General features: G+C 44.0%; 1 protein-coding gene, 1 long non-coding RNA gene and 1 other non-coding gene across 3 annotated transcripts in view; 1 reads left to right on the top strand and 2 right to left on the bottom strand.

Moving 5' to 3' along the window:
• LOC134466818 (LIM and SH3 domain protein 1-like) overlaps positions 1–7,409 on the bottom strand; it is a 59,440-nt gene extending 52,031 nt beyond the window's left edge. The window contains exon 1 of the mRNA XM_063220705.1: positions 7,128–7,409. Within this exon, the coding sequence (XP_063076775.1) occupies positions 7,128–7,196 (69 nt within the window). The 5' untranslated portion in view covers positions 7,197–7,409. The remainder of the gene's footprint in view (positions 1–7,127) is intronic.
• Positions 7,410–8,113: 704 nt separating this feature from the next.
• trnac-gca (transfer RNA cysteine (anticodon GCA)) lies at positions 8,114–8,185 on the top strand. The gene has a single exon. It is a non-coding gene; the product is annotated as a tRNA-Cys (tRNA).
• A 2,547-nt stretch (positions 8,186–10,732) lies between these two features.
• LOC134467453 (uncharacterized) lies at positions 10,733–12,467 on the bottom strand. The gene is made up of 3 exons (XR_010038560.1): positions 12,313–12,467; positions 12,075–12,210; positions 10,733–11,298 (listed from the first exon to the last, which is right to left on the bottom strand). It is a non-coding gene; the product is annotated as an uncharacterized LOC134467453 (long non-coding RNA).
• Positions 12,468–14,449: the final 1,982 nt, after the last annotated feature.

The raw sequence follows: 14,449 nt of genomic DNA, 5'->3' as shown, positions 1-14,449 counted from the left end.
TGGGAAACTCATTTAGTCTGGCCATGCATGCACACTTCAAACACTTTCAAATGCTATTGGTAGATAGAGCAGTGTTTCCCAACCAGGGGTACGTGTACCACTAGGGGTACGCGAGCACACCTCAGGGGTTACGCGGAAAAATGTAATAATAGCAAATACATTGAGTGTAGTCACATTGGGATAGAGGAACAGAGCATGTGTGAGGGCGAGGGGGTACTCATCATATGACAAAATGGTTTAGGGGGTACGTAGGACAAATAAGGTTTGGAAACACTGATTTAGAGGACCAATCCATTTTGAGTATTTCCAACATCTCAATGGGGTGTTTTTAATCGAGTGACGCACCAGTTCAGTTAGCAGGTGAGTGGACAAATGGGTGGTCTTATTGATTGTAGTATTTCAGAGACATATCTTGAATCTGAGTTAGACACACCTTTTGCATCTCGCCTTGGAGAAATGGATCGACAACGAGAATAGGCCAGGTCAAATGCTTGCAGACCTCATGGCGTGGAAATTCACACGGCGTAAATGCAAAACGGCAAAATATTGAGTTAAGTATGACATTGGCGCATGGAGAAACTATAGGCCTACATTTCAGCCATTTATGTTTTGAGAAATTACAAAAGATTTTACCCATGACATGTATAGTAGTACATTCATTGTCATTTATATTAACCCTATCCAGACTGGGGGGGGGGCTAAAAGTGCCCGCACCAACTTTGATGTTGTGTAATTCCTTAACGACTTAAGCTATGACTACGAAACTTGGTGTCTTTTCCTAAAATTTAGTTGGCTACAGTTTAGTGCCAAAAGATTTTGTTTACCATTTTTGCCGTTGCCATGGCAACGGTTTTCTGACAGGTATGTCTGACTGAAAATCACTGATCTAAGTCTCATTATTGTTCCTTTTTCATATTTTTTTTGTTATTTCCATTAGCATCAGACAACTTTGTGAGCATTTAAGTGGTCTGAAGCATGTAATCATTAAGATTTAAGTGCATTACTTAAATTTGATGGACAATACATTATGGCGAGATTTTGGGCATTATAATCAGATGATGTCATAATGACGTCATAATACCAGATAATGACACAAAAATTGGGTCAGTTATAGGTGTCCATATGTAGATCATCTTGCCAAAGTTTGGTGTTCATACCATGTTTCGTTCATGAGCTATGAGGGCCCCAGGCCCCCAGGCCCAGTAATGCCAAAAAAGCCCAGTCTGAATAGGGTTAAAAAATGCAGCACTGTACAGTGAACCATTTCTGTTTGCAACACACTTTTCATTCGTCCCTCATGCAGGGGTCTATGCAATGAAAAAAATAAATAAAACAAAATAGGAGCACAGATAAGAATTTAGGAGCACTGTGAAATTGTTAACGCTAGGGATGGCACAAACCGCACCGAAAACCGAAACTGTACAATTCACACACATACCGAACCGAACCGTGCAATCCATCGCAAACCGCAATTCATTTACTGCCCAGAAAAATATGTAAAACAGAGATTCTAGGAGTATCTTATCCAGTCTCTCTGATTAAAACATTAGAGTATAAGACCAAATCAGAGAATGACACAATTAAAATCAGACCATTTTCACATTATAAGCCTATACAAACCATATGTAGGATATTTAACGATAAGTCCGATTCTATTAGCCAGTGCACCATTTATCACGAACTAAAGAAAAATAACCGTAGAGAACCGAAAACCGTGACCTTGACACCGCGATATGAACCGAACCGTGAATTTTGTGAACCGTACCACCCCTAGTTAACGCACAGACAAAAAGGGTCCATGAGAGTAGCCTATGCCCTTTTCCCCCCACACATAAGGAGTACACATTCTACATGAGGGGTCCTGGTCACAGGGCCAGTTTTACAAAGTTCCTCCCAGTAAAAGGGCTGAACAACATATTACACATTTTTGCCTCTGCCTATATTCACATTCATTACACATTCATTTCTATATGCAGCCCGATGTCTCCTCTGCTGTGTCAATTAAGGCCTGTCGCCTACCTCATTATCATACAACTGTAAAACAAAGCCTGGGGAGTGTCAGTAAACTCATTCTAACTGTCCCTTTTTTATAGTTCCCAAACCCAAGTTAACTACAACAACTTGACTAGGCTTTTGATCCCTCTGTCTTTCAAGCACTCATGGTTATCTCTACAGTGTAGGATGTATTTACTCCAGGAGGAAAATGCGAAGGAAATCGTTTTTCAAATCGTTATAAAAAAAAGTAAAAATAAATAAATAAATACATTTAAAAATACATATATTTTTTTATATTTTCGGAAACTATGGCGGCCAAATTTAAACTATGGCGGTGCGCCATAGTTTCCTCAATGTATGGGAAACACTGTAGGTCTCTGTTCCATGGGATGTGGGCAAACAAGATGAACTATGAATGAATTTGCACGCACGCACGCACGCACGCACGCACACACACACACACGCACGCACACACGCACACACGCACGCACGCACGCACACACACATTTTTACATGCAACCACTACCTGATGCGCACAAAACCAAACTGGTGCACACACAGACACCAATGCAAGTACAGTACACGCACAAAACATACAATGCAAACACGCGCAGGCAGGCAGGCAGGCAGAAACACACACGTACACCTTTTGAGGCCTATTGTAGCTTCAAGGCCATCTGGGGCCAACAATTAGCCTTGTGCGTCAGGATCATTAGTCTGTCAGATTCCCCGACCAACACACATACACAGAGCACACACACACGTGCGCTCACACACACACACGTGCGCGCGTGTACACACACACACACACACACACACACACACACACACACACACATACGCACACACACACATACGCACGCATACGCACACACGCATGCATACGCACACACACGCACACGCACACTGGCCTTGCATGCCATGATCACTGATGTATCAGTCTTTCTGACCCACACCTGCAGGGTCTATAAACAGGTTTGACCACAGAGAGGCAGAACAACCAGCCAGGCAGCCAGCTGGACCACACCGGTCAGCTAGACCAGTTTCAACCCTGCACCCCGGGCCCTCTGGCAGCTATGGGCGGGGCACATGATAGTCATCTGAAGAGACACTGGCTATATACCGGTACTAACGCAAAGCCAAATACTGTACATGACAAAGGCAGGGGATGTCTTGGTTTTCAGACCCCCCCATCTACTGGGTGGATAAATAATTTTGGACACAGCCGGCTAGCCACCCCTATGGTCTTCTCGATTTTTGTCGTTGCTAACCGTCTTAAGTCTATCTTACCGTTCCCTTGGATTTACTGGTGAGTGTCGCTATCGAGAGAGAGTTGAGTCGCTCTTACGAAGGACTTTGCTAACAACGATAGCAAAGACGGTTTCGAGAAACGGACCCCTGGTCTAGCACCACCCCTCACTCTCCTCTAGCCAAACAGTCCACTCCTGTTTTCCTTTTAGAATGGCCAACCAGACCCTACCGTGGCTGCTATGCCGGCAACCTGGGTTCGATTCCGGCCCGGGTCCTTTGCTGAAGTCTCTCTCTCTAATAAACTAGTAATATTTAAAAATATATATATAGACTGGTCTACCAAATGCCCTATAGACACTAATCTGAGACAGTTATAGGAAGTTATCTAAACTTCTGGTTTCAAATGTAATTCATATGGTATATGAGATAATATCATATAATGCATTGTAATGCTATGTGTGGCCAGCTGAAATCAGTGGTGTGACTTATCCAAAGGGAACAGCATCCAGATGGGGATCAGATGCCTGGCTAGGGGAGAATGACAGCATGGGAACATTCCAGCATGGAGAACTCACTTGCTCACACACACACTCGCACAGACAAACACACACACACACACACACACACACACACACACACACACACACTCGCACAGACAAACACACACACACACACACACACACACACACACACACACACACACACACTTGCACAGACAAACACACACACACACACACACACAAACACACAAAGTTTCATGCACCACGCACGCACGCACAAACATGCATGCACATGTACACACACGTACACACGCATGCGAGCATGCCCCCCCCCCCCCACACAACAGTGCACAGAACACCACGGCTCAGCCGGGCCTGACTCACTGGATTACCATGGCAACTGTGGCATAGCTTTCTGATTGTTTTGTTTGTTTGTTTGTTTGTTTGTTGGGCTGTTTACTGGAGTCAGGTCACTCATTGGCAAGTAGCACTTCTGGAATGTGGACGCTCCAACTTCCTCTACAAGGAATGTGCTATAAGTTTACTGTAATGTACAATTATGTGTATAGGGTATTTGTGTATGTTTTGTATTTGTGTATTTATGTAAGATGACAGACACTTTCATTTCCTTCAGAATTAATGTACCGTAATATAAGTACTCTGCTCTACTCTACTTTTTTAATGTTCTGGGGTGCATTTCTCGAAACCAAAGTTGCTTACTTCTTTACCTACTTTGTTGTTTTCAAAGCATTTTCCCATTGGCAACTACCGAAGTTGCTAACAGGCTAACAACTTCTCTTTTGAGAAATGCTGCACCCCTGTTCTGGTTACAATAGAGATGAAATCTATACGTAGGGTCATTCCATACCAATTGAGCATGCACACTCTGGAATCTAAAAAAAATGGAATCTGGCGTGGAATGAGCGCACACTTAGTCATACGATACATTCTCATTCTACTATGAGTACGTACATTATGGCTCATGTCTGGCAAAAAGGGGAAAGAGATCATGATGACATACATGCTTTGGTCAGCTAAAACAGATCAAAGTACTCCCATACAGCCTTGAGTCAACCGAGGGCAAGCAGACACATGGAGAGATGGGAGGAAGGGAGAGTGGAAGGGAGAGTGGAGGGGAGGGGAGGAGAGGGGAGGAGAGGAGGGGAGGAGGGGAGGAGAGGATAAGGGAGGAGAGGAGAAGAGGAAAGGGGAGGAAAGGAGAGGAGAGGGGCGAGAGGAAAGGAGAGGAGAGGGGCGAGAGGGTAGGAGAGGAGAGGGGGAGGAGGGGAGGAGAGGAGGGATGAGGAGAGGGGTGTAGGAAAGGGTAGAGGAGAGGAGGGATGAGGAGAGGGGTGTAGGAAAGGGTAGAGGAGAGGAGAGGAGGAAAGGGGAGAGGAGAGGAGAGGGGGGAGAGGGTAAGAGAGGAGAGGGGGAGGAGGGGAGGAGAGGAGGGATGAGGAGAGGGCAGTATGAAAGGGTAGAGGAGAGGAGAGGAGAGGAGGAAAGGAGAGAGGGGAGGGGAGGAGAGGAGAGGAGAAGAGGAAAGGGGGGAGGGGAGGGGAGGAAAGGAGAGGAGAGGGGGGAGAGGGTAGGAGAGAGGAGAGGAGAGGGGGAGGAGGGGAGGAGAGGAGGAATGAGGAGAGGGGGAATGAGGAGAGGGGAGTAGGAAAGGGTAGAGGAGAGGAGAGGAGGAAAGGGTAGAGGAGAGGAGAGGAGGAAAGGGGAGAGGAGAGGAGAGGAGAGGAGAGGGGAGGGGAGGAGAGGAAGTGGTTAGCTGATGACAAGACGGACTGCAGTCTGCACACAGTTCAGCTGATCATGAAAGACTGAGGCGACGAGCATTCAAACACAATGCCTTTAACTGTTATTCCTGTGGCTCCCTCACCCCTTCTCTCTGTCTCTCTCTCTCTCTCTCTCTCTCTCTCTCCAAGTGTGCCGTCATCATAGTATGGTCTCAAAACAGATACATACGCACAAGAATGGGTGAGGCATACCTCCCACACAGTCATCATCTCTCTCTCTCTCTCTCTCTCTCTCTCTCTCTCTCTCTCTCTCTCTCTCTCTCTCTCTCTCTCTCTCTCTCTCTCTCTCTCTCTCTCTCTCTCTCTCTCTCTCTCTCTCTCTCTCTCTCTCTCTCTCTCTCTCGTCTTTAACACACCTAGTGAAACTGTTTTAGGCCTCTGTCTGCGCACCACATCCTGCCAAATAGGCCTACCCAATGCAGGCTGTGACAAACCGCGATGTAGGCCGGTTATAAATATAGCCTGACCAACTTCATTGGAGGGTAATTGGGCCAATAGAAATAAACCCACACAGGGTGGCCGAATTGTATGCCGAATGATATGCCCATGTAAGTTACTGTAGTACAAGTATGACATTATATCAAGTATCAATCAGCCAAAGCCATAAAGATATAGCTTTTTAGATGGGGTTCATAGTGCAAAGATCAAAGTCCTGCCATAACACAGCCAGGTGATTTTGCATTGCCAATGGGCAAAGACAATCAATGCCTTTCTGGGTTACTAGGCCAGAAACTTCTGGGCATCCCTAAGTCCAACGATAAGGAATAGCCTACAGGTTCCTATGAAAATAACTTTGATAGGAAATTCATTGTTTATAAGGCAATGGCAGCGTTTACATTTTCTGTTAGCCTACTTAACCAGGGTAGGAGAAGGGGAATCTCTCTTGTCAAATGAAGAGCTTTATGATTGAAGATTGGTGCCGCGGCGACGCCCACATCACAGGCAGTCGTCTGAAGTCGACGCGGACAAAGTTAGCTAAAAACGCTAAAAATGTCATGCCATGTTCTCAATGATGCATGTTGCTTGCTTGAACACTGAAGTAACAATGTTGCACATTCAAGTCATACGCCCCGTCAGAGTGTAACATTGTATCTGGCGTTACAAGAGCAGCGTTCTCAATGAACGTACGTGGAGGCATTGTCAAACTTGCATTTGTGGCATTACAAACCTTGAACAGGAAGTCAGTTTTTCTTTTTTCTTTTCAGCAATTGCAAATGCAACTTCCATCAGCCTCACTCATGGCAGAACAGAGAGAAATCTCTGCTCAACGCGAACGTGCAATGCAAACAGATGAGCGGTCAATTATTATGAATATGGATTTTGGACAAACAAAAGCTTCAAAGGCTGTCGTGATACCTGTAACGGTCTGTATGAAAATGGTCAGAACAATCCCAGCTAACTGGTGTTGAAAGCCTAGCAATGCATTTACAAAAGTCAGAGCAACAGTTCAGACGATTTCAAGCCTACTTTGAAATCGATAGCCTATGCAACCTATCCACATGACAAAGCAGTGGACTAGCAGCACGTTATCATTTTTCCTCCAATTTGACAAATGGCACGTTCAGACATCCGTTCTTACCTTGTCCAGGCAATTTACTTTTTCCGTTGGGTACACGGTCTTATTACATCTGCTACACGACGGGTTCATTTTCGGCAAGATATAAATTCCACTAAAATGCAGGAGGAAAAAGGGACGCCTCAGCAATGCTGTAGCTAGGTTTTCAGTGCACCGCTACGCCGGAATTCACCAAGGTTGATCTTAAGTTGATCTGGTCAGGGTAATGGTAAAGTATGCGGATTATCCCCGTTTCGGCAATGGGCGCGTTCACGACCCAGGAGCTCATACATGCGCGGTAGCGTAATGTGGCGAGTGTAGAGACACGGCTTTTTTGGTGAGAGAAGGGCGGTACCGTGGTCGAAAGGAAAAAAACACCCCAAACAGTCTGACGGCCTTATATGGAGTGCACATTGTGTGTAGGCTACACTACACAGCACAGCGGCAAAGCAGAAAAGTGCTGTCATCATATTCCAATGTCATTGGACTAGAAGACAGGTCTGCATCAATGTTCACATTAGCAGACTGGCGTAGCTGAATTGCTTCAGGAGCTGTGGAGACAGCAGCATCGCGCATTGGGGCTACTTTATAGAATCTAGAGTATTAAAACAATTCTTTTGGAATGCAGGTGTAGGAAAATTGACTTGTGATAGTCAATCTACAAGTCACAAGCTCTGCCTGTAGCGTAAGCCACTATGCACTATGATTGAATTCTGAATTTGCCTAACTTGACGAAGGCTATAGTATACTGCCCTCTGGTGTTTGAAAGCATCATAGCAAATCTTTGCTTCCAACATGTCTAATCGGTGAGCAAGCCGTCTTGCGCTGCGCCTAACATTAAAATGTAGCCTACTTTTTTTTTTTCCATTTGTAGGCCTACGTTACAAATGAAACGGTATTCGAAAGCATACATTGATCACCAGACTCCGACATAGACTAACTTATTAATAACCTCAAACGTAAGATGGACAGAGTAGTTATATATCTAAAAAATTCCTATAGTGGCAGAAGGGGGTATAGCTCAGTGGTAGAGCATTTGACTGCAGATCAAGAGGTCCCCGGTTCAAATCCGGGTGCCCCCTCATTTTCTCAAAATTTCTTTAAAGTCCATTCAGGAATGAGAAATCCTTCATATTCAATCAGTATTTAAGAAAGATTGGTGAATTTGCTCGAACAGTACGTAATTTTCCTTAAGCCTATTCTGATCTAGTAGGCCTATAGGACCTGAGGACGTGATATAGGCATACATTAGGAGATCTGTCTGTTTCACAGGTTTTTGTTACTGCATTCACAAGGCTATGTCATGGCAATGAATGTCCTTTAATAAGATATAATAAAAGTGACAATCTAATGATAATCGTGAAGCTAGTGTGTACTGTAAACCAAGGCTGCAATACCTATTCCATCCTCTGGAGGCTCCAGGGAGTTGCTGCCTTAGTGTCTTTGGGTTGCTTTGTTGTTCATGATGACAATAGAGTTCTTCAGTAACGCGGAAGCATGTAGTAGATTGTAGTCTTTCATGTTAGCATTTAAGGACTTCCTGGTTCGTATCGGCTTCCGGCCTCCATTGGGAATGTATAGGGGTAAATTTCAAATAAGCTCCGAGTGCAAGCATGCGCTTAGCGAACCCCCGCAAACTGTCGAGGGTGTTAAAAATAGGCTGTAGGTATGACATGGTTGATCATTTTGTGTCAAACTTCGACATAAATACGATGTTGAGTCCATATGCTAAACCCGGAAGCTTTTGGCGACTACAGAAGCGGCGCCTCTATCTAACGGCATATACGTGCGGAAGGTTGTAACCATGGCAACCAAAGGAAAGTATGTAGTTCGGAAGTTTTAATGATCAGAAAGGGGTTAGCAATATTGAATTATAATCGTCATGATTTAACATGTGAATACACCAACATGATGATACGATCCGTTCCACTAATGAGAAAGGGATGCGGGGACACGCTAATGTTCGTTGTTGCCGTGCAACTTATATTTTTGCCAAACCTGAATCTCTATGGCGTTTTGCAATGTAAAAAATCGCCATGGAACCGGTAGTGCAAACGCCGCATACAAGTTGACGTCAACGCTGAAGAGCTCTATAACCTGTAGGCGTAGGTGTAATTTTGGGTGTGGATCATGGGGACAAGTCCATACCACTTTTGAGATGACCCTAGCTTATCCCCACCACCTTTCCAAAAAATATAATGGAAAGTTTAATTAACCATGACAATTTACCATAATGTCCCCAACACTTTCAAAGCCAAATATACACCTTTGCCTGTTGGGCCTTATGTAGATTGTTAATTTCTTAAAAAATCTGCTTATTTCTGGCATTGAGGTGTATTGCAGTATTAGGCTATTTGTAGTTTTTGTGTCTGGCATGCATGAGTGACTCACATGCCACCTGGTCTGCGAGAAATCTGGTGTCGGTAGCCTACACGCAACCCACAAAAATTGCATCGGTCTACCAACACCCTATGTGACAAGTCTTGACTCTGTGTGTGTGTATGTGGGTGTTTGTGTTTGTGTGTGCGTGCATGCGTGTGTGTGTGTGTGTGTGTGTGCAGGGGCGCTGCCAGAAATTTTGGGCCCTATGAAAGCTTGGAATTTTGGGCCCCCTACCCCCATACCTGACCAGTGTGTGTGTGTGCATGCATGTATGTATGTAATGGGATTTCCTCACGCACAGTCATGTGATGTGTGGCGATATGACGTAAGGTTCTAAGCTCAATTTTGTAGAAGAAGGTACCGCACACTCTTGTCCATCGTGCTGCAATTTATTGACAAACAACGTTTCGGCCCGTATGGCCTTTCAAAAACTTGAGAAAGGCCATACGGGCCGAAACGTTGTTTGTCAATAAATTGCAGCACGATGGACAAGAGTGTGCGGTACCTTCTTCTACAAAATTGATCTTGCACCCGCTACCTGCACCTCGAAACCTCTGGTGTGCGTTGGTTTCCTCCCTCAAAGTAAGGTTCTAAGCTGCCATTCCAACTGGTAGAGGAAGAAGACTACCTGTGTTGATTCTGATCCTTGTCACCCACCACAACCATGCCCCTTTTGTAGACTAGGAAAATGAATGGCGCTCATTGGAAAGTCACAACCATTTAGTCAATGTTTCCCAACTTTTTTTATTTTGCCTTTTTGCCATATGAGTACCCCCTCGCTATCTCCTTATAGCTTATAGCTTATAGCCTATACTTTTTCCTTTGGACAATAAATGCATTTATTTTATCGTTCCCATTGTTGTGATTCAGTCGACTATAACAGTGTTTCCCAACCAGGGGTATGTGTACCACTAGGGGTACGCGAGCACACCTCAGGGGGTACTTGAAAAAATGAAATAATAACGAATATATGGAGTGTAGTCACATTGGGATAGAGGAACGGATATAGAGCATGAGTGAGGGTGTACTCATCAAATGACAAAATTGCTTGGGGGGTACGCAGGACAAAAAAGGTTGGGAAACACTGGACTATAACATTGGTGCTTCTGAGTTTCCTTTGCAGATCTCACACACACACACACACACACACACACACACACACACACACACACACACACACACACACACACACACACACACACACACACACACACACACACACACACACACACACACACACACACACCTATTCAATAATTAAATGACTGTTCATTAAAATCATGACTGATTGAAGAAAATAAAGTCTGCATAAAACAACAATGCGATTAAGGGAGAGGATTTGTTTTTTTTATTGTACACAACATCATGGTGATGTTATCCATGCCATGCATAACTTTGCTCTGGTCACGTGCCCCCAAAGGTACAATCAACCCTTCCAGTTATTCATTTCAATTTTTACCAGGGAAATAATTGGACTGAAATCAGCAGATGGTGGGTGATCTTCGTGTGTTGACAGTGTGTCACTCCAGCAGTGACCAGTAGGGGGTGATATTGCCATGCAGCAGCTGGAGGAAGTTGAGGCGGCTGGTGGCCACTCTGTTGGTTGACGTATCTCCTCTGTACTGCAGCCAGGGGTTGTTTTATCGCTGCAGAGGGGGGCGTGGTGGCTACTTTTCTGTGCTGCACCTCCGTGGAAGTGCTACTATCAATCCCCCTTGAGGTTCTTCGCTGGCCTCAGCTGGTCTTGTACCAGGCACCCTTCCTCCTCCTCCGCTGACTCTGGCACTCGCTCTGGCAGTAACAATATGGCCACCTGGGAAAATGTAAATAATTACATTAATGACAAATTGGCCACTTCCATATCAAATAAGTCATGTGATTGGCAAAGTAGAACTAATCATCAGAATTTACAGCACATTCGGGGGCGTTGTGGCACAGCGCGCTGAGCCCCCCACATTTGGGTTTGCATGCCCCCACGGGGACCCCGGTTCGAGTCCGGCCGGGGTCATTTCCCGATCCCACCCCGTCTCTCTGTCCCACTCGCTTCCTGTCACCATCTCAGACTGTCCTATCAAATAAAGGCATAAAAGCCCATAAACAAAAGAATTTACAGCACATTCACCAGATAGGCCTATAGTCTTTGGCCTATCCAGTGCAGGAAAAGGGGAAAGTGTCTAATTTTAACCTACAGAGTACTGAAGATATTTGGATGGACGGGGTTACTTACTCCACCATTTATGGAAATAAGCTCATTTGAAACCTCGACTGGAGTTAAATAATTGAATTTTACCCTTCTCCTGTAATTCCAGCTGTTCTCTGCATCTGCAATACAACAATGCAAATTCTACCTTCAAGATCATTGAATCGCATGGGGCCAGTTAGCCTCTAACTGGTCCTATACGATTGAATGGCAATTGCTAGCTTGGAACAAGAAGTAATATCACTGCAATGAGAGAACAGCTGCAAAAAAAGACAGGAGAAAGGGGACATTTTACATGAGCTTATTTCCAGAAATTGTGGAGTATTGCTTTAAAACCCTAATTTGAGATATTTATGTTCTACACTACGTATGGTTCATTAAATAGATACCTTGGATGTTGAGATCATTCCCAGCTGTCTGTGGTGGTGGGACAGTTGGCCGGGTGGTCAATTTCCAGTAAAGTCCGTTTGGCCTTTTGCCTCTCAAGACAAGCTGCTTTTTGACAGCTGCCATGAGGATGGATGGCTTTAGAAATGGAGAGGATAGCTTTAGCTTTCAGAAAATAGGCTTGATCCATGGCACATTTTTATAGGTTATAGGTTGTAATGAGTATGCTTATATACTTACTGGTTTGGAGGCTGGTGTGTCACACCTTTATTTCCCTGTGGAGGAGGATGGGGGGCTGAGAGATGGACCTAAAATGGTTGCTGAGCAAGCTGTGTGTAGAATTTTATCCTCAATGTATCGAAAACGTTTAGGGTTTGAGTGATACTTATTACATAACTTTAACTATTGTAAAAAAAAAATTAGCCTAATAGATCTCTGGTTTGTTTTTCATTTGATGTGGGATTTTTTGTTGTTTTTGTTTATTTTTAAATGTATGTTATTTTATTTTTTGGTGTGTGGGCATTGGGATGGGAGCAGGTGGCTACCACCAGATAAGACGTTTCCATTTCCTATTGTTCCTGGTTGGACAATAGGAAATGGGCTTGGTAAGTTATTATCTTTGTGGATCAGCCAGGGCCAACAGTGGAGTGTAACACCCTCACAGTGATGGCACCTGCCATGTGGCGCCGGCACATTTTTTTTGGGAACAACCTAAAAACATGACATAATGCTCCCTCTATTTAATAAGCTATACTGTAACACACTATGTGTAATTGTATATTGCATTTTGAGTACTGTATTATTTTCCAGGTGAGCGTTGTGGGTGTGGGTGGCCGCTCCAATCTGGGTTGACCCCACAATCCAGTGGCTCAGGGCTTTGGGGGGTTACTACACACACTACTCCAAGTCCAATGTCTGTTCCTTCTATGATTCCACGATACGCTCCAACTAATCGACCTGATTTGTTAAAAATTGGGGCCCCACTCTCCCCAGGTTGGCCGTGGACACTCATGAGGAATTCATTTTCTAATAGACCTTCTCTTTGTTCCTCTGATAGAACTGAAAAAGGGAGTATTTTTCCAAAATATATTGCTTTTTTCTCCAAAGTATACTGATCTAATGTATAAAAATGCACCCCCATGCCACACTCTGGAGGAAAGTGATTCATTTTTTCATGTAGACCCCTACCTAAAGGTGTGGTATCTGCATCTAGACACAGAATAGCAATGTCTCTATCTGGAAATAGCTTTAGTGGAAATGAGTCGGAATTTATATCTATTTTGTAAATTAATATGAAGCTATCAGAAGGGAAAAAACACCAGATTGTGTCAGTGCAATCCAGGCCCTCGTAAAAAACATGATACAAAGTTACAATATATTTGTTATGGAGGAAAAACCCATGGCCTGTTCTCTTGTTGCTCATCAATAAACATATAGGGTCTGATGTCAATTTCTTTTTCATGTGTGATTTATAAACATGAATTGTATCCCCCATACCTATGAAGCAATTGGCCTTTGGGTTTGATTTACTACACTTGACAGCTTGCTCAGCAACCTGTTGAAAACATGGACACATGAATGTCAATTATGTAAAAGGAACAAGGACAACTCACTCCTTTACGTTTGACATGTTGAACAAAATTAATTACTATTACGCAACCCGATTGCTTGTAACTCTACCAGAATGATTGTAGATAATGACCACCAGCATGAAAATCCTTTCCGCTGGCCCTTGACCTTGTACCCTCGACCTTGTACCTTACCCTCTTCTCCATGGAGAATTCAATACAGTTTCCAATACAGTTTGGATTTTTTTTTCTTTGTTTGGAAAGCGGGNGGGGGGGGGGGGGGGGGGGGGGGGGGGGGGGGGGGGGGTGACCTAATGTTTTGGCAAGATATTGACTTGCAAACTTTGAACACAGATGATGCTATGACTCATGTCAGGAGGGCGGAGGCTGTTTCTCGCTATCTTTCTTTCTCCTTCTCTCTTCATAATTGAGCAAAATACAGTATATAGGATACTGAATTAAATAATATACTGAGTTTTGGGAGTTTCCACTAACACCAGTTCTAAACCAGTTCGACTACTTCTGTATGACAGGTTGTGCTTGATGACACTTTTACCCATCTCTGTCAAGATCAGAAGTCTTCCTGCCAAATTCTGGTAATCAACATAATTTCCAAACAGTCAAAGTTACTCAAGACATCCTATAGATTATTGGTCCTCACAGCATGATATACAGTACACATAGAAAACCATTCAGGAAGCAAACTAAGAAAGTTTTGATCAAAACTAAGAACGTTTTAACTCAAAACACAGTATAAGTAGGCTACAAATACCATGTATAGACAAAACTGACAATGTCATGTACACAAT

The sequence above is a fragment of the Engraulis encrasicolus genome, chromosome 17, assembly GCF_034702125.1.
Source record: "Engraulis encrasicolus isolate BLACKSEA-1 chromosome 17, IST_EnEncr_1.0, whole genome shotgun sequence".
In the NCBI taxonomy this organism is placed as follows: Eukaryota; Metazoa; Chordata; class Actinopteri; order Clupeiformes; family Engraulidae; genus Engraulis; species Engraulis encrasicolus.
This window is presented reverse-complemented; position numbering and strand designations above follow the sequence as displayed.